Below are 19,184 nucleotides of genomic sequence, written 5' to 3'. Positions count from 1 at the left end.
TTTTTTACTACACATTACGTAGCATCGTCATCTGAAGTCAAAATCTACCTACGTTGTTCGTTTGCTTCTGAGCTGTCACGGTGGCCTGCCCCGATTAGAGCTGCAGCGAGATCCCAAAGCTTGCTTTTCCAAGACATCGCCACTGGTCCCCCTGACAGTGCCATCCTCGTGTCCACCACTTCCACATTATTGAATTCAGATGGACTATAATATAGCTTCTTGGCTGGCAGGCGAAAGAACTACGAAGGTGCAGCTTAGATTCCCTCCCACAGCACCCCAATCTTTTACACTTGGGTTATCCATGCCTAATACAACGCACCAACCATGTTAGCGGAAACTTGGCGTTCGGCGCCCGCGGCAGGCCATCCCCGTCACGTGGGGCTCACGAGGCTCGCCATCATGTACTTGTCCGTGCTCTTGGTTGGTTCTCCACGTGGGCCCCCTCAATCCCCACGTTCCCGAAGCGCCAACAGCAGGTTCGTTCTCTGGCGTCCCACGTGGTCTGCGTGCTTCGGGATTCCGCCCCGGTGAGATCCCAAACCGGCGTACGAGTGAGGATGATGGTGATGACGCGGCGGATGACGTGATGGCCGTGTCTCGACGGCCTTGCCGTGGTTTCTTCAAACAACGAGCACCATTGCATCTTTGCCTTCGTTGCTTGAAAGATTTGTATTCCTAAAGGATGCCCGAAAGGTGTTCGACAGGCGCGCTGATGGAGTGGCAACTTACGTCCTCTCATTTTTCGCTTTGTGCCTCACGCACCCGTCACGCCCACCGCCCTCGTCACCTTTTGCTTACTGATGCTTTTGGCCCCATCTTTATCAGTCCGGCGTACGTTTGTTGGTGGCGTAGAGGGGATGAAACGGGCACCACGCAGCGCTTTGTGTGGGTGCGGGAAAAGGCATAAGAGTGGTTGTGGGGGGTTGTCGGAGCTCGACAACAGACTAGCGTGGGTTGGAGCGGCCAATTCCTTGATGCGAGGACGGCCAAGCATGGTGTTTATGCACGGAGGTGGATGTGCAGATGAATTGTTTGTAGGAATGCGGGGGAACGTGGTGGGTATACACGGCCACCCTCTGCGTTCTGTAGGCAAACATGCCCTCACATGTAAATGTAAAGAGAGCACATCGATCGATGTCGGCAGGGGAACACCCTGCTTCTTCCGCAAACCAGCTCATCTCATTAATGCTCCTCGCGCCAAGTCACCGTCACACAAGAATGTCCATATCCGAGTCATTCTGCCACTTGCCATTTATCGACAATAAATGGCACCATTTATTGTCGGTTTACTGAATAAAAAAAAGAGCTAATTATTAATCTATTTAAATTACCAAATTGGAATTCTCAGCCCACCGCATCTTGGTTCCGTCCAACCCGAACCATTAGTCATTAAAACCCGACCCGGGCCGGCCGTTTTGGCCCAACTACTACTTATATGGGTTTTGGTCCAATTCAATAAACCGTCTTGCCCGAGTTGGTTATTCCGTCTCTCGCTCGCTGTCGAGTTCTTGGGGGAGGAAACTCCAACTAGATCTTGAAGAGGAGGAGAGAGCCGAAGGGAGTCGATCGATCGGATGAAGCGAGGACGTTACCCACCGCCATCGAAGGGTTCCTCCGCCGAAGCTGAAGGTTTCCCTCGTATTTTGCCTTTTTTCCTTTCTTCTCGGATTAATCTTGGATTTCGATGATGATGAATCTTGAAATTCTTGAGCAAGCTAATAGATCTTTACGGATTAGATCTTGTTCGTGTATAGATAATACCCTAATAGGTTTGCCCTGCACATTCATGTTGATTTAGTTCTTGGATGTCACGGCTTTGTAGCTCCTGGCGACGCTTGTGAGTGGAAGCTTTTGTTCTCTTCTCCTCTGGATCTCTAATGGAGAGGGTCGATCTCCGGTGTTCCTCAGTACCTCCATGGAAACTTCAAGATTCTCTTGTTTTTCCCCTGTTATTTTCTTTTCTTTTCCTTCCGCAGGTGTATCTCCCATTGATTTTTGATCGATGACTATGGAGATGAATCTTAGACATCTAGTCATGCTCCTCTTCTTTTCTTTTCTTTTCTTTCCTCTCCGCAGGTTGATCTCCTAGTGATTTTTGATCGATGCCAATGGAGATGAATCTTAGACTTCTTGTCATTCCCCTCTTCTTTTCTTTTCTTGCCCCTCCGCAGGTCGATCTCCTATGGATTTTTGATCGATGTTCATGGAGATGAATCTTGGACTTCTTGTGGATGCAACCAGACCTTTACTGATTAGATCTAGAATTCTTGGTAGAAGCTGAAATCGAGTCATTCAGGCCCTCTTCTTTTCTTTTCTTTTCTTTTCCCTACCTTCCGCTGGTGGATCTCCTATTGATTTTTGATCGATGTCCATGGAGATAATTCTTAGACCTTGTCATTCCCCTCTTTTCTTTTCTTGACCCGCCGCAGGTGGATCTCTTGTTGATTTTTTATCGATGTCGACGGAGATGAATCTTAGACTTCTTGTCATGCTCTTCGTTTCTTTTCTCTCGCCTCCGCTTTCGATCTCCTACGGATTTTTGATCGATGTCCATGGATTTGATTCTAGAATTCTTGTTAGTGGCTGAAATCGAGTCATTCAGGCCCTGGTTGGCTTTCTTCGGTGGCACCAAGGGCTGTCAGTGTCTTGGCTTTCCAAAACTCTATTATAATCTTGTTTATACCCCTACCTTCAACTAGTGAGGGTCCCTATCCTCATCTGACTTCTTTATGTCAAAAAGGATCACGTAGAAAGGAATCTTGCCAGCATATGGGAGGCCATGCTCCTATGGTCGCTTGACTGTGATAAAGAAGCCCTTCCTATTTCTTGATTGAAGGAAAACCGGATTTTGATTTCTTTCTATAAGTGATCTCTTAAAGTATACCTAAAAAAAAAAAAAAAAAAACTTGTGAACTCCCCAAGGAAAAAAAAAAAGGAATTTCAATTGGCAAATCTAATTTTCTTCCATCAATATATTTTTGCTAGGGCTTACAAATAAGATGCTTTGCTTTTCTTGCTCTTGTCTGCAATCAAAGTGCTGCCTTCTTTGTCTGTGCTTTCTCAAGTTAGTAAAATATTCTTGCATTAAATCATTGGTTTGTGGTTCTGCCTTCGATGTTAATCAGGTTAGTTAAGTCTTCTATGCTGAAATTATCAATACAGACTCCATTGTAGATGAATTATGCAACTTGAAAAAATTGAAGTGCACATCTTGAATTAAATAATAGATTGACACTCAACTAAGTAGTTATATTTTAAGATTTAGTTTGTTATCTTCTATTATGTATGCAATGAATAGCAAATTCTATATCTTATAGCAATAGTATTTAAAATGTGTGCTGAAATTTGGATGATTAAACTAAATATAATTTTGTCTTATCAATTAAATCTTTGGATTATTAATATGATGTATGTGCTGTTGGCAAACCATCAATTTTATGCATTCCTGACTGTTGTTGTATAACCAATTATTAGATCATGTACCTGTGGTGATTATTTTGGAATTGATACAGGTTTCTGTCCAATAGTTACATGTGTCAGGAATGATCGAACTGTACATCAAACTGATATCTTTATTTTACTTGTGACATGCAAAATTATAAAGTGTGAAGGTTATCTGGTAGTACAGCTATAATTTTCAGTTACAGCTTATCACATTTTACCTTATCTAGCTTTTCCTCTTTTTTTTTTCCCGTTTTTCTTTCTTTTGACTGCCTGCATATGTCTCCATATGCTTGCATGTTGTGCATAAAGAAAACCCAACCTGTCATGTCCAACACCATGAATTCCTTGACCATTAGAGATGTGAAGTAACAGATTAGCTCCTCTGAGAGTTTTGGAGTGGTAATTTTTCGTTAGATTTTCTGTTTTGTGCTTGTAGCACAAATGGTGAAGGGTGGGATGAGGCCTTCAATCTCCAATCCCATTAAGCTCTTCAGCTCTTTGGAGAACCCTGATATGAATTTTTGGTTCAAGTGATATTATGATGACAAAATGTGTTTCTGAAGTCATATTAGTTTTTTTGTGTCATTAGCATAATAGAGACTATGATGATAGAGATTATGATGTTATAATTTGAAAGGCCATCCCAACTAATGAGTAGTTTTGATTGAATGTAAAAAGGAGATAAAAATGCACAAGAATTTTGGGCTCTTTTGGAACCTATAAGTGCATTTTAATCTTTAAAGCAAATAAGCTTTAAAGTATTTCAGTCACAAAATATGCTTGCAGATGCATACATGGATCAGATGGCTCTTTCTTTCTACTCGACCAGATGTTTAACATTACTATTTAATGAAATGTTATTTATTTATTAGTTGTTAGTCTGTTTATTGGGAGAGGAAATGCATGACAAACCAAACTATCTAGCCATAACATAAAATAAAAAATGTTTTTTTCTTTTTAGGGGATGGGGGTTAGCCCAAATTGATGTCTAGGGAGCTGATAATTGACTATTGGTGATGTTTATAAACTATCTTCCTGAGCTTTACATCATGGAGTACAAATTTATTTAGATTGGTACCCACCTGAAAGGCTAAATTTTTAATTCTCTAACATGTAACTATGAAAATCCTTGTGAAAAGGGTTAGTTGACTGATCTAGTTAAGATTAGCTGAGAGCTTAGATCCTCAAGTTGTTTCCATTAGAGCCAAATTGCTGGATGTGGGTACACTGGTCCGATTGGGATACTTGCCCCTTCAACTTGATGGTCTGAGTCACCCGTATAAAATGTTTAAGATTAACTTGTAGACCCATTTGGCATCATAAACTAAGACAAGACTCTTCTCATGCACCATATGAGACTAAAGTAGGGTGTCATAATTTCATATAAATTATTGTTTTGTTGAAATTTCTCAAGTAGAAATGATTATCAGATCTAATACTGGATTTAGTCATGTGGTTTCCTGCCATGTAGCTATACCTTGGACTTGCATTTGTTATCCAAGGTTCATATGAGAAGTGCTTTAGGTAGTTTGAGATAATTTAGGACTCTCCGGGCAAATAAAATCCACCTAAATTACTGCAGTAATAGTCCTAGTTGAAAAATAGATAAGTCAACTTGGTGAAGGAGTTGGATGATGTAGCCTATAAATTTCTGGTCATTGGCATGACACCTAAAGAGATCAAAGTGTAAAAAGCTGCTTGGCTCATCCCTTGGTTTGCGTTAAGAAAGATTTGGGCCAACATACATTTGTTGCAATCTAAGTATTTATTCATCATCGTAGTTACTTATCTGAGTTGGTAAATATGTTTCTGGCGGATGAATATAGTATTGAATTTAAACAACTAACAACTTAGTGCATGTTGGCAGCTTATGTTTGATTTATTACATCCTTCTTATCTTTTCTTTCTGTTAAAAGAAGGAACACTATGTAATTTCTTAATGATGGGAAGAGCAGCTCACTTATGTGGATTATGGAGGGAGAGTGGGGGAAAGTGGGTGGGGAGCAAGGGCAGAGGGACGGTGGAGATGGATGGAGGGAGTGGAGGCAAGGGGAGAGTAGGGGCGAGGCTAGGAGGATGGAGGGAGTGGAGGCGGGGGAGGCGAGGGGAGAGGGAGACGGGGCGAGGCTAGGGGGATGGAGAGAGTGGGGGCAGGGGCAAGGGGGAGGGAGCAAGGGGGAAAAGGGAATGGGAGGCAATGGAATAGGAGAGGGAGTGGGGGAAAGTGTGGGGGACAGAGGGGCGAAGGTAGAGGGGACGAGGGGGGGGGGGGGGAACGAGGACGAGGAGAGAGGGAGAGAGGTTAGGGGGATTTAGGGAGTGGGGGCAGAGGGTGGGGGGCATGGGCAAAGGGGCGACGAGAGAGGGAGTGGGGGATGAGGTGAGGGGGATGAAGGGAGTGAGGGCGGGGGAGGATAGGGGAGAGGGAGAGGGGATGAGGCAGGGAAGGAGGGGAGGAACGAGACGAGGGGACGAAAGGAGAGGGACAGAGGCTAGGGGAGGGAGTAGGGTTAAAGTGAGAGGATGGGCGATGGGAGAGGGAGTGGGGGGCACGAGGTGAAGGGGACGAGGGAAGAGGGGGGGAATGTAAGGAGAGGGAGAACGAGGATGGGATGAGAGGGAGAGAGGCTAGGGGGATTTAGGGAGTGGTGGCAAGGGGGTAAGGTGAGAGGGTGGGGGGGGGGGGGTGAGGCGAGGGGTATGAAGGGAGTGAGGGCAGAGGGTGAGGGGCAAGGGCAAAGGGGCGACGAGAGAGAGAGAGAGAGAGTGGGGGATGAGGTGAGGGGGACGAAGGGAGTGAGGGTGGGGGAGGATAGGGGAGAGGGAGAGGGGATGAGACAGGGAAGGAGGGGGGGGAATGAGGCGAGAGGACGGAAGAAGAGGGACAGAGGCTAAGGGTGGGAGCATGGTTAAGGTGAGAGGGTGGGAGAGGGAGTGGGGGGCACGAGGCGAAGGGGACGAGGGAAGAGGGGGGGAATGTAAGGAGAGGGAGTACGAGGATGGGAGGAGAGGGAAAGAGGCTAGGGGGATTTAGGGAGTGAGGGCAGGGGGTGAGGTGAGAGAGTGAGGGGGTGTGAGGCAAGGGGTATGAAGGGAGTGAGGGCGAGGGAGAGGGGAAGGAGGGGGGGGGGGGGGGGGAATGAGGTGAGGGAAAAAAAGAAGAGGGACAGCGACTAAGGGAAAGAGCGAAAGGAGTCAATGTGAGAAGGAATGAGATCCATAAAACCTGTATAGTTTATACAATCATTTGCCTCCCCTCTCCCTACCCTCATCCTCTCTAACATTTGGAGACATTGAGAAACATTCAGTCAAATTCACATCCATAAAACCTGTATAGTTTATACAATCAGAACTTCAACCATTTATCTCAAGTTCATGTCATCGTAAATTAAACTTAACATTTTGAAATTCTAAACGAGAGAAATCTTTTAACACTTTTACATAATAAGGTTTGCCCAGAATTTTGAATAGCTCTCCACTACCTCAACCCTATACAAACATCTCGACAAGTTGACCTGAAAGATTTATATAACAATAGAGTGATTAAACATTTAAATCTTTTGGATATGTTTAATCACTCAGTAAGTGATTAAACATATCCAAAATGAAAAGAGATAGTTTCAAACTAGATAGCAAGACATAATACAAATGAAGCACAAAGTGTTTTCAGAACATATCAATAGCATATGAAATATTTCAGAGCATATCAACGACATATGAACTATTTCGAAGCATATCAAAGAAAAAATACAAAACAAAAGTTCAAACGTCATATTTGCATTCACATATAGAAGGTGTAGTGGGATTACAAACAAAATATAATTCATCCATTTCTAGATGACCACTGACAAAGCATCGCAGGCTCTAAGCATAATCCTTTTACCATTTCTAACAAAGGTCCAGACATACATGTGCCTTCACAAATGCATTCAAATTTAAAAGAAAATAAAACATGCAAAACAAGAACATCTAAGAATTCAAAACAATAATATAAAGTTAATTTGAAGAAAGAATGTTAGATGAAATCAATTTTTAATTTATTTAAAATTATGCTCCAATTTACTTGAAAATATATTATAAAGATATTTCAATCTACTTTCAATAAAATAAGTTTTATATAAATCGAAGTTTAAAGTTACAAATAATTCGATAACCAAAGATCATAGATCAAAATCTCTATTTTACAAAATTCATAGGATTGATTTCAATAGAAAACTGGGTAGATATTTGGACTTCAAATCTTTCGATCTAGGTATCAAAAAAAGGATCTATTGAGTCTGGTTTCTAATGAAATAAGTTTTGAACAAATCATAGTTTCCTATAGGGACTTAAGGATCCCTCACACCGTGGTAGATGGAGTCAGCATGGCAGTCTCGAATGCGTAGGATTGTCCACGTCGGCATTCAGTTGATGGCGATCGTGCTTTGGTGAGGTCGGGCTCTGGCTTCGAAGTCGGGAAACTCCCTTTGGCTGACCGCCTCCTTTCTGTCAACGAACCCTGCACACAGGTCGAGGTCGGGAAGGCGCCTCCCGATTTCGACACCTCCGAAGATCTTGTTAGAATTGAGTGGAAAATCAACCACCTCTATTGTCGCCCCCACGAGGGGTTTTTATCCTTCCCTCGGGGGACCAACCGTACCTATCATATTTATGATTGTCGACGTCATACTTGGTCGGTGCCGTCCCGACCTTCACAAAATGACGTTGTACTCGGTTGACGTCGTCCCGACCTTCGCGGAACGATGCTGTACTTGGTCAGCGTCGATTCGATCTTTATGGGACGACGTTGTACTCGGTCGGTGCCATCCCGACTCCTACGGGATGGCATGATACTTGGTCTGCACCGTCCGACCTTTGCGGAATCGACGTTGACCGAGGGGTGCAATCCGACATGATGACCCTAATGTTGATGTGGCCGTGAATAGCAAAATAATCCTTGTTTACCAAAATATGCCCTATCAGTATCGAAAGGTCAGAAGCTATGATCCTTGTTTTATATAATCTATAAGGTTAATTGAAACAGAAGTTTGGACAGACAAATTTACTCAAAATCCTTCAAATACTATCAAAAGAAAGGTTTACGAGTCTATATTCATATCAAACTAGTTTTATTGAAATTGAAAATTTATGCAGGGATTTATAGCTACAACAAGGTGGAAGGGTCAGAATCTCAAAAGTTTTCAAATTCAAATCGTTACGTCTAAACAAGAGATGTACCAAATACAAGACTAAAACAATTCAAAGTTTTTATATTCAAGGCAAAAGCAGAGATAAAATCGTAGTAGAGAAAGGTTTAGGACACTTGCAGGAGCAAAGATCGAAACACTTTCAATATGAAAGATTAGAACACTTGCCTTTCGAAGATTTTGATCCGAAGAAGGTGTAAGCCCTATCTTCTTTCATTTTCAGCACCTATCCTCTCCGCAGCCACCATCCCCTCTTCCTCTTCTTCCCTCTCTTCTCTCTCTTCTTCTTCCTTTCCTTCTCTTCTTTTCCAACTGCCGCAAACGCAACTACCTTCTTTCCTTTCTCTTCTTCTTTCCCAACCGCAACCACAGCTCCCCTTCCTCTCTTCTTCCTCACATTCTTTTCTTCCTCTCCTTCTCTTCCGACTGCCATTGCTGCAGCCGCATCCTCTTCTTTCCCTTCTCTTCTTCTCCTCTTCTTTCCTTCTCCTCCCCGACGCACAACGCCTCCTCTCCTCTGTTTCCTCCTGCGGGATACAAAGGTATTGCAGCCACCTTCTTCTTCTTCTTCTTCTTCTTCCATTCTCCTCCCCACATATCCTCTCCTATGTTTCCTCTTGCGGGAAACAGAGGTGCTGCAGCCCTAACTGCAGACACCTCTCTCTCCTCTCCGTCTACCCTGGCCTGCAGCACCTCTCTCTCCTCTCCCTCTTCCCTCTCTTCATCTTCTTCTTCTTCTTCTTTTTCTTTTCTTCTCTTCTTCCCTTCTTCTCCTCCCTGACACCGCACACCTCCTCCTCTGTTTTCTCGTGCAGGAAACAGAGATGCGCACAAGGAAACAGAGAGGTGATGGGATAAAATCATAATTTTTAATTTTTTTATAATTTAACAGTTTAATCATTAAAATTTTTATAAATAAATTTCAGAAGTGAGGGATATTATACCTGTCCCCCTCCCCTCTCTCACCCTTTCCCCTTGCCTCCCCCGCCACTGCCCAATCCCCTCGTCCCCCTCACCTCCCCTCGAAATGTCAGCCAAAAAATACTAGTTAGGTTTTGACATAGAAGAAAAGAAGTGGAAATGCTATTCTTCCATATGTCAGTGATTTATGAAACCAAAACATGCATAAGAGGAAAGACAAGTACTACCCTAGAGCTGTCTATAAAACACCTAGAACAAAGTCACCAGAGACTTTTCTAAGGCGACGGGATAACTAAAAATGAATCTGGTGGTGTCCTAGGGATTAACCCCAACGTACAATTCTATTAAGCTGCTACTATTCTATTGAGCTATTCTATTGAGTGGATAGCAGCATACAGTAATGCTGCTATTCTATTGAGCTAATATTTTTCCTCGAGTAATATATACAAAAGCTGAGTGTTGAGCAAATATTTTTCCTCAAGTAATATTTTATTAGTTGAATGTTGAGCAAAAACAGTCAACATAATAATCAACACTATTGAACAATGTCATCGCAATACATGAGTGCTTGACTTGAATATATTCTTTTGTCTATTTTGATAATCATTAGGACAAAAAACAAATTGTGCTACATGTTTCCAAACTCCAATTGTCTTTAAGTCTAATTTTTCCGGGCATTCAAAAGATATACAGTTCTCCCTTCTTTACACTTGTCCAAACTTATAGGGTCAGAAACTACGCAATAACTAAGTACAATCATTGTGAATGCATAATGTCTTTCTGTACAAAAAAATTATCTAATAGAACTTAGCAAGTTGGAGAGCAGCCTCCATTCAACCAGTTTAAAATGTAAAAATCCTGTGCCTTCTTATTTTGTTTTCACTGTTATTCACCAAGTAGATGAATTCTCTAGCATCACATAGAAGCTAAATGCCGTTACTTATACCAATCAATGGTGTTCCTACATGCATTGAGGCAAACAAAACATATCAAGCCATACTTTCTACACCCGCTTATGGCTTACCTATCTCAGAGGTGAGGCTATGCGAGAGGCAACATGGAACCCTTGTTGACTATCTAGGTAAATAAGGTAGAATGATACAAGCTTCTGCCAGTAAATAATTTTCCTCAATCCAGTACAGACAAATAAAGTATCACAACTTTTAGGCAACAATGAGCCAAATATAGTATGTTAATTGCATACGGAGTACTAAACTTGCTAAGTTTATAAGGCTTCACACAATGAGAATTAATTACAGAGCAGTTACATAAGCATAAAATATGTTTTTTTGATTATTTCATAGAAGTTGCCATTTTGGCAATTAACTTACAAAAAAAAATTATATATAGGTCTCACAAGCAGGATAGGAAATTTATGTGCAAAGACATTGTCTATATTCCAGTTGAAGGCTTCACACAAAAAATAGTAAGCTAAATGCATATACAGCATGGACAAATTACAGCAGTTATATAATCATATAATATGGGTTCAGTTAAAGATATCAACGTAATTGTATATTTCATAGAATTTGTCCTTTTGAAAATTAATTTACAAGAACAACTGTTTTGGATGTCTCACAAGTGGAATGGGAAATTTATATGCAGAAGACAATTGTCTACATTCCACCAGTTGAAGCCTCAAGAATCAAAATCAAGACACTCCTATTACAATCAGTACCAACCGTACGCTGGTTCATTCAAAGTCATGCAAAATCTTAAATGACAAAGTTATCAGTGTATATAATTGTTCTTACTTTGTTTTTCTTAAAATTAATTCAATGTTGGAAAGCATTTTCTACGTTTTCAGTTTTCTGGCTTTTGTATTTTAAAGACTTAGAGAAATGGCATACACTTAGAAGAAGAAGGTAAACATTTTTATAAAGACAAATTTCCCATGCAGGGTGGCATAACCAAGAGCTTAAATCTCAAAGTAGAATTAAACTACCAAGTCACAATAAAATAATTAACTCTATGATTTTATCCAAAACGACCAAAGTCAATAGATCCAAAACATCCTGTATCAATATGTGGTCTAAAAGATTCTGGACTTCCATTATTCCATAATATTTTCCTTGAACAAGAGACCGACTGTGCACAAATCAAGTGAGCATATTTTTTTATATCCATCATTATAGGCCTATATGAGGGTATCTATACATGAACATGCCATTGAACAAATCATATAATGTGATAAAAATTAGATGCAAAACAAGAAATGTGTTATAGACTTGTATTCCAATCTCGAACATCGAAGTCCTTATACTATACACTATACAAAATTTATAAACCTTAAAATAAGGTAAAAGGGAGGGATTAATGATCGTGACCACCATATGTGTATATGCATGTGCATATATACACAGACATCTAGAAACCAAACATAGACTTCTGGAAAAGACACAATAGCAATTAGAATTTGAGGATCCCTTCTGATCATCAATCTCAAGATTCTTGCAAGTACAAATCGTACGTTGAAGCAAACATGTGTTTGCCAAGAATTTTCCTTGAGTCATCCATTAAAACGTGGGGGTTAGAAAGATCAAGATTACCAGAGGACAAAGACGACTGACATCGTGAACGACCCAAATAAACTGAAATCAAGTAAGAAAGAGAAAAGGACATGACACACCACCGCCGGTTACCCTACATTTCACGAAGATGCTACCCAAGACCTCAAAACCAGATTACTAGAGGGAAAAGAAATAGTGAACAATATCTGACCTCTTGACATGTCAATCGTCTTTTCAAAAGACTGACTACGCACAAACCATTTGAGCATATATTTAAATCCATCATGATAGCCCTAACTGTGATTATTAACACATACACATGCCAATGAACCGATCATATAATGTGGTAAGAATTAGATGCAAAACAATAGGGTAAAAGGGAAGGATCAATGATCGTGATGCTTGCAGACACACACATCAAGAAACCAAACATGAGTTATGGCAAAGACACAACAGCAATTAGAGTTTGAGGATCCCTTCTGAGCATCAAGATCAAGATTCTTGCAAGTACAAACCCTACAAGAAATTTTCCTTAAGGCGTCCACTAAAACGTGGGGGCTAGAAAGATCAACACTACCAGAGGACAAAGACAATTGACATCGCGAAAGACCAAACAAGCGAAATCAAATACTGCCTTCGGATGCATCATGTCGCAAAAAAGAACATTAGCCTTAACCAAAGAACGAGAAAAGAACAGAACAAACCACTGCAGTTACCCTACCACCTAGAAGACTCTACCCATAACCAGATTACCAGAGGCAGAAGAAATATGGAACAAGATCCGATCTCTTGAGATGTCAATCGTCTTTTCAAAAGACTGACTACGCACAAAACATTTGAGCATATTTTTAAATCCATCATGATAGCCCTAACTGTGATTATTAACACATACACATGCCAATGAACCGATCATAAAATGTGATAAGAATTAGATGCAAAACAAGAAATGTATTAGAGACTTGTGTTCCAAACTTGAAGATCTAAGTTCTTTTGCCATACACTATACAAAATTTATCAACCTTAAAATAGGGTAAAAGGGAAGGATCAATGATCGTGATGCATGTACATATACACACATCAAGAAACCAAACATGAGTTATGGCAAAGACACAACAGCAATTAGAGTTTGAGGATCCCTTCTGAGCATCAAGATCAAGATTCTTGCAAGTACAAACCATACAAGAAAATTTCCTTAAGGCGTCCATTAAAACGTGTGGGCTAGAAAGATCAAGATTATGAGAGGACAAACACGATTGACATCGCGAAGGACCAAACAAGCGAAATCAAATACTGCCTTCAGATGCATCATGTCGCAAAAAAGAACATTAGCCTTAACCAAAGAACGAGAAAAGGACAGAACAAACCACCGCAGTTACCCTACCGCCTAGAAGACTATACCCATAACCAGATTACCAGAGGCAGAAGAAATATGGAACAAGATCCGACCTCTTGAGATGTCAATCGTCTTTTCAAAAGACTGACTATGCACAAAACATTTGAGCATATTTTTAAATCCATCATTATAGGCCTAACTGTGATTATCTACACATACACATGCCAATGAACCAATCGTATAATGTGATAAAAAAATAGATGCAAAACAAGAAATGTATTATAGACTTCAATTCCAAACTTGAAGATCTAAATTCTTTTGCCATACACTATACAAAAGTTATCAACCTTAAAATAGGGTAAAAGGGAGGGATCATTTATCGTGATGCATGTACATATACACACATCAAGAAACCAAACATGAGTTATGGCAAAGACACAACAGCAATTAGAGTTTGAGGATCCCTTCTGAGCATCAAGATCAAGATTCTTGCAAGTACAAATCATACAAGAAATTTTCCTTAAGGCGTCCATTAAAACGTGTGGGCTAGAAAGATCAAGACTACTAGAGGACAAAGACGATTGACATCGCGAAGGACCAAACAAGCGAAATCAAATACTGCCTTCGGATGCATCATGTCGCAAAAAAGAACATTAGCCTTAACCAAAGAACGAGAAAAGAACAGAACAAACCACCGCAGTTACCCTACCGCCTAGAAGACTCTACCCATAACCAGATTACCAGAGGCAGAAGAAATATGGAACAAGATCCGATCTCTTGAGATGTCAATCGTCTTTTCAAAAGACCGACTACAAAAGAACAGAACAAACCACCGCACTTACCCTACCGCCTAGAAGACTCTACCCATAACCAGATTACCAGAGGCAGAAGAAATATGGAACAAGATCCGATCTCTTGAGATGTCAATCGTCTTTTCAAAAGACCGACTACAAAAGAACAGAACAAACCACCGCACTTACCCTACCGGCTAGAAGACTCTACCCATAACCAGATTACCAGAGGCAGAAGAAATATGGAACAAGATCCGATCTCTTGAGATGTCAATCGTCTTTTCAAAAGACCGACTACGCACAAAACATTTGAGCATATTTTTAAATCCATCATGATAACCCTAACTGTGATTATTAACACATACACATGCCAATGAACCGATCGTATAATGTGATAAAAAAATAGATGCAAAACAAGAAATGTATTATAGACTTCAATTCCAAACTTGAAGATCTAAATTCTTTTGCCATACACTATACAAAAGTTATCAACCTTAAAATAGGGTAAAAGGGAGGGATCATTTATCGTGATGCATGTACATATACACACATCAAGAAACCAAACACGACTTCTGGCAAATTCACAATAGCAATTAGAGTTTGAGGATCCCTTCTGAGCATCAAGATCAAGATTCTTGCAAGTACAAACCCTACAAGAAATTTTCCTTAAGGCGTCCATTAAAACATGGGGGCTAGAAAGATCAAGACTACCAGAAGCCAGACGATTGACATCGCGAAAGACCAAACAAACGAAATCAAATACTGCCTTCGGATGCATCATGTCGCAAGAAAGAACATTAGCCTTAACCAAAGAACGAGAAAAGGACAGAACAAACCACCGTAGTTACCCTACCGCCCAAGAAGACTATACCCAAGAACTGATAACCAGATTACCGGAGGCAGAAGAAATATGTAACAAGATCCAACCTCTTGAGATTATCGCCAGCGGCGGCACCCAGAGATTAGGTTTGGGGTGAAAGGCGACAGGGCGGAGGACGTCGACGGCTTCGAGTAAGGAGAGATGATGGAGAGCTAAAAGAACAGGGAGGGAACGGTTTGGGTATCGCGAAGCTTCGAGATGATATATATACAACTTGAATGCGATCGAGCCGACGCTCTTCTGTTTCTTGGGCTCGTGGATCTATCGGTCGTTAACCATGCCACGTGTTCTTTAATAATAATAATAATAATAATAATGATTCTGCTAGACGGCATGGTCGAGTCATCCTTGAAACGGAGATACGTAGCATGGTTAGCATCATCATCATCGTAAGATGTTGACCAGGTCAAACCACCACGCCTTCCACACAAAGCGAGGGCGAGCGCTTATAGGATGGCGGATGCCTAACAGAGGACAAGTGCCTTTCCAAGAGAAGAGAGAGGGAAAGACGGGGAGAAATTTAAGCTCGTCCATTACCTTTTCTTTTCCTCACACATTCCAACAAATAAATTCGTTGATGTGTTCTGATGCACGAGTAGGATCGTTGTTCTAACATCCTCTCTGTTTTCCTGGAGGTGGTGGGTTTCCTGGGAGCCAGGAAACCTTGCCTCCATTTTGGGTGGGCACCAAAAGAATCTTCGAGTCCCAAGGTTGGTTTTCTGGATTATTTATTACCGATGCCATATCTGCATGAACAAAGCAAGTTTCGTCCTACAGCGATCTTGTTGTATGAGTTGCAGGACTTCGTCTCTGGAACTGGAGGAATGAAGCTGAATGTGCTTCTGTTTATCGTGCTTCTCCATGGAGCTGCAGCAGCTGTGGTTTCTCCCACGAAATGGCAGACCTTGAGCGGTACGATCATGGCTTCCTTCCATCTCAGGGTCGTAATAGGCCATACTAAGAGGCTTCAAGGTGTAAAGAATGTCTTCTTCTTCCTGTCCATGTCGCAGGTAATGCTCCTGCGGTCATAGCACGCGGTGGCTTCTCCGGACTCTTCCCCGAGTCAAGCCAATTTGCGTACCAGTTTGCACAGTCAACAAGCTTGAAGAACGTCGTTTTGTACTGTGATCTCCAATTAACCAAAGATGGGGCTGGCATCTGCCACTCGGATCTGAGACTCGATAATTCCACAACCATCTCAGCTGTCTTCCCAAAAGGAAGAACTACTTATTCTGTGAATGGGCGGCCTGTTCAAGGATGGTTCTCCATTGATTTCACCTCGGATCAACTATATAACAACGTCACATGTGAGTACACCAGTTCTTCAAGTGCAGCACTGCACCATCTATTCATCTGACTGGATCATCTAATGTTTCTTCTCCACTCTTGCTTTGAAGTGATCCAAAGTATCTTTTCTCGACCAAGCGTGTTCGACGGCAACCTGCCGGTATCCATGGTGGAAGATGTAGCCGGGCTTCACCCTTACCAGCTTTGGGTAAATGTGCAGGTACATGATCTCGATGAACAGCATTTCTGGTTCTTCATCAGCTACTTGTGCGTTACCGACATTAACTCCTTTCCAATCTGCTGCATGCAGTACAGCACCTTCTTCAAGGAACATGACTTGGACGCAGTGGACTACATTAGATCAGTATCAAGGGAAACGATCATAGATTGCATCTCTTCTCCAGAAATAGGGTTCCTGAAGAGTCTGAGCGGATTGCCGGGGAGACACAAGACGAAGCTCATCTTCCGGTTCATGGAAGTGGATGATGTCGAGCCCTCCACGAAGAAAACATACCAAGCTCTCCTAAACGATCTTGTCACCATCAAGTCATTTGCCTCTGGGATTCTTGTGCCCAAAAGCTACATATGGCCTGTCAACAAAGACCAGTATCTGGAGGCTCACACTTCTTTGGTCACAGATGCTCATGGTGTGGGTTTGGAAGTCTACGCTTATGACTTCGCCAATGATGCCCCTGCGAGCTACAACTACAGCTATGATCCCACCGTGGAGTACCTGCAGTTTATTAGCAACTCCAACTTCTCTGTCGATGGCGTGCTTACCGACTTCCCTTCCACGGCCTCAGAAGCCGTAGGTAACCAATATCCTCCTCGTCCGTCGATGGCTTCTCCGTCGATGTAGACTGCTTACTATCTCTGTCTCGTTTGCATGCTGCAGCTTGCTTGGCACATAACGAGAATAAACCTATCCCTACCGAAGGTAAACGTAGTTAATTATAAGGCAATTTACGATCACAGAATTCTAGTCATTTACTTGTTTTGATCTTGATGCAGCAGGGAGACCACTAATCATAACACACAATGGTGCGAGTGGAATGTTTGCTGGATGCACTGATGTCGCTTATCAACGAGCAGTGGAAGATGGAGCTGATGTTCTTGACTGTTCGATTCAGATGTCAAAGGATGGTGTTGCCTTTTGCTTGGATTCGGCAGATCTTATGGGCGACACAACCGCAGCTGCTGCGTTCATGCCGCGAGCGGCAATGGTTCCCGAGATACAGCAAAACAATGGAATCTTCTCCTTTGATCTCACATGGAGCGAGATCCAAAGCTTGAAGCGTAAGCAACCTTACTCTGTTCACCATTAGAAATCTAATTCCGAGAATGTTGATCCCATGGTTTTGGTTATCTTCCTGTAGCGGCATTGACGAGCCCCATGTCTCAGTCCGGCTTGGCAAGAAATCCTGCAGCGAAAAGTGAGGGCAAGTTCATGACGCTGGCTGACTTCTTGCAGTTTGCGAAGAAGAGCACCGTCTCTGGAATCTTGATCAACATAGAGGTGGTCATCTTTTTGGAATACTGCACAGATCTGGATTGTTCGAGTCATCCATGCACTCAACGTCATCTTGATCCTGCAGAACGCAGCTTACCTTGCTTCGAAGAAAGGACTTGGGGCGGTAGACGCAGTCTCCACCGCGTTGAGGAATGCCAGTTACGACAAGCAAGTGTACATCCAGTCCGACGACACCGCGGTCCTCTCTGCATTCAAGAAGAATTCTGGATACCAGCGAGTGCTCCACGTCAAGGAGACGATAAGCGACGCTCCAAAGCCAACAGTGGAGGAGATCAAGCAGTTCGCTGACGCGGTCAACCTTCCGAGATCGTCCATCGTCGCCGCCTCGGGCTTCTTCGTCTCCGCCTTCACCAACGTGGTTGACCAGATGCACGCAGCTAACATATCGGTTTACGTCTCGGTGCTGAGGAACGAGTTCTTGACCATAGCGTTTGATTACTTCTCCGACCCGATGGTGGAGCTTGCTACGTACGTTGCAGGTGTCGGAGTTGACGGCGTCGTGACCGAGTTCCCAGCCACGGCAGCTGCATACCTCAGTGAGTATCTTCTTTTACTTCGATTTAGCTGACAAGAAGAAATCTTGCTGCTGTCTTGGCAATCTAAGATTTGGTGCTTGGGATATGCCCTTTTGATGTTGCAGAGAGCCCATGCTCTGACTTGAATGCCAACCTACCGTACTCGATCTTACCAGCAGAGCCCGGTACTTTGCTGTCGCTGGCATCACCAGACGCGGCGCCTCCGGCGGAAGCCCCTGCGCCAGTTCTGGAGGTCGCTGACGTTGTGGATCCGCCGCTGCCCCCGGTGGCAGATCTCGTCGAGAAGGCGCCGGTCACTTCACCGACGACTCAACATCCTCCGAGTGGCCAGCCTGCAAATGTTGCCAATGCTGCTCTCTGTCTCTTGATGGCGATGCTTAGCTTCTTTGCTCTGAGCGGTCACTGATGCGGTGCTCTAGTCAGTATACTGTACCTTGAGAAAGCTTGTTGACATTGGAAAGAGTTCCATCCTCTTTATGTCTTCTTTTGCTCTTTCCTCTGTTGCATGGATGACTTTGAGCAGCTGTTCTTCCCTTGACTACGGATCTTAAACGAAAAGAAAGAGCAAAGAAATCTAATTCGAGTCCTTAAAGTTTGTCATATATCTCTATAAAAAAGAATGGGAATTGAGCTTCTCTTTTCACGGTGAAGCAAGATGGTGGTGTATCTGCATTTGGCAGTAACTATGCAGACTCGAATCTGGGAAACATGGAAGAACTCTGAGTTCTACTTCGCTGCCTAATCGATACAAAGCAGTGCAGAGTG

General features: G+C 42.5%; 1 protein-coding gene and 2 long non-coding RNA genes across 4 annotated transcripts; 2 read left to right on the top strand and 1 right to left on the bottom strand.

The window, feature by feature from the left end:
- The first annotated feature begins 1,281 nt into the window (after positions 1 to 1,281).
- LOC135609763 (uncharacterized) lies at positions 1,282 to 14,045 on the top strand. The gene is made up of 2 exons (XR_010485883.1): positions 1,282 to 1,629; positions 11,157 to 14,045. It is a non-coding gene; the product is annotated as an uncharacterized LOC135609763 (long non-coding RNA).
- LOC108952516 (uncharacterized) lies at positions 6,748 to 15,316 on the bottom strand. Its single transcript, XR_001977524.2, has 2 exons — positions 15,113 to 15,316; positions 6,748 to 6,959 (listed from the first exon to the last, which is right to left on the bottom strand). It is a non-coding gene; the product is annotated as an uncharacterized LOC108952516 (long non-coding RNA).
- A 352-nt stretch (positions 15,317 to 15,668) lies between these two features.
- On the top strand, positions 15,669 to 18,959 carry LOC135609760 (glycerophosphodiester phosphodiesterase GDPDL7-like). 2 transcript variants are annotated; one of them, XM_065103369.1, is made up of 10 exons: positions 15,669 to 15,775; positions 15,866 to 15,977; positions 16,076 to 16,372; positions 16,463 to 16,572; positions 16,663 to 17,164; positions 17,248 to 17,289; positions 17,367 to 17,648; positions 17,729 to 17,868; positions 17,948 to 18,419; positions 18,524 to 18,959. In XM_065103369.1, the coding sequence occupies exons 2-10, from the start codon at positions 15,890 to 15,892 to the stop codon at positions 18,823 to 18,825; spliced, it is 2,235 nt and encodes a 744-aa protein (XP_064959441.1). In that variant the 5' UTR covers positions 15,669 to 15,775; positions 15,866 to 15,889; the 3' UTR covers positions 18,826 to 18,959. The 2 variants fall into 2 exon arrangements, with proteins under 2 accessions (XP_064959441.1, XP_064959440.1); XM_065103368.1 differs by having other exon boundaries at positions 17,364 to 17,648.
- Positions 18,960 to 19,184: the final 225 nt, after the last annotated feature.

This window comes from Musa acuminata, chromosome BXJ2-4 (genome assembly GCF_036884655.1).
Source record: "Musa acuminata AAA Group cultivar baxijiao chromosome BXJ2-4, Cavendish_Baxijiao_AAA, whole genome shotgun sequence".
NCBI lineage: Eukaryota > Viridiplantae > Streptophyta > Magnoliopsida > Zingiberales > Musaceae > Musa > Musa acuminata.
This window is presented reverse-complemented; position numbering and strand designations above follow the sequence as displayed.

Coding starts and splice junctions, on each gene's coding strand:
- LOC135609760 (XM_065103368.1), top strand. CDS start 15,890: ATGAAGCTGAATGTGCTTCTGTTTATCGTGCTTCTCCATGGAGCTGCA. Junction 17,165..17,247: donor CACGGCCTCAGAAGCCGTAG/GTAACCAATATC, acceptor TGCATGCTGCAG/CTTGCTTGGCACATAACGAG. Junction 17,290..17,363: donor TAAACCTATCCCTACCGAAG/GTAAACGTAGTT, acceptor ATCTTGATGCAG/CAGGGAGACCACTAATCATA.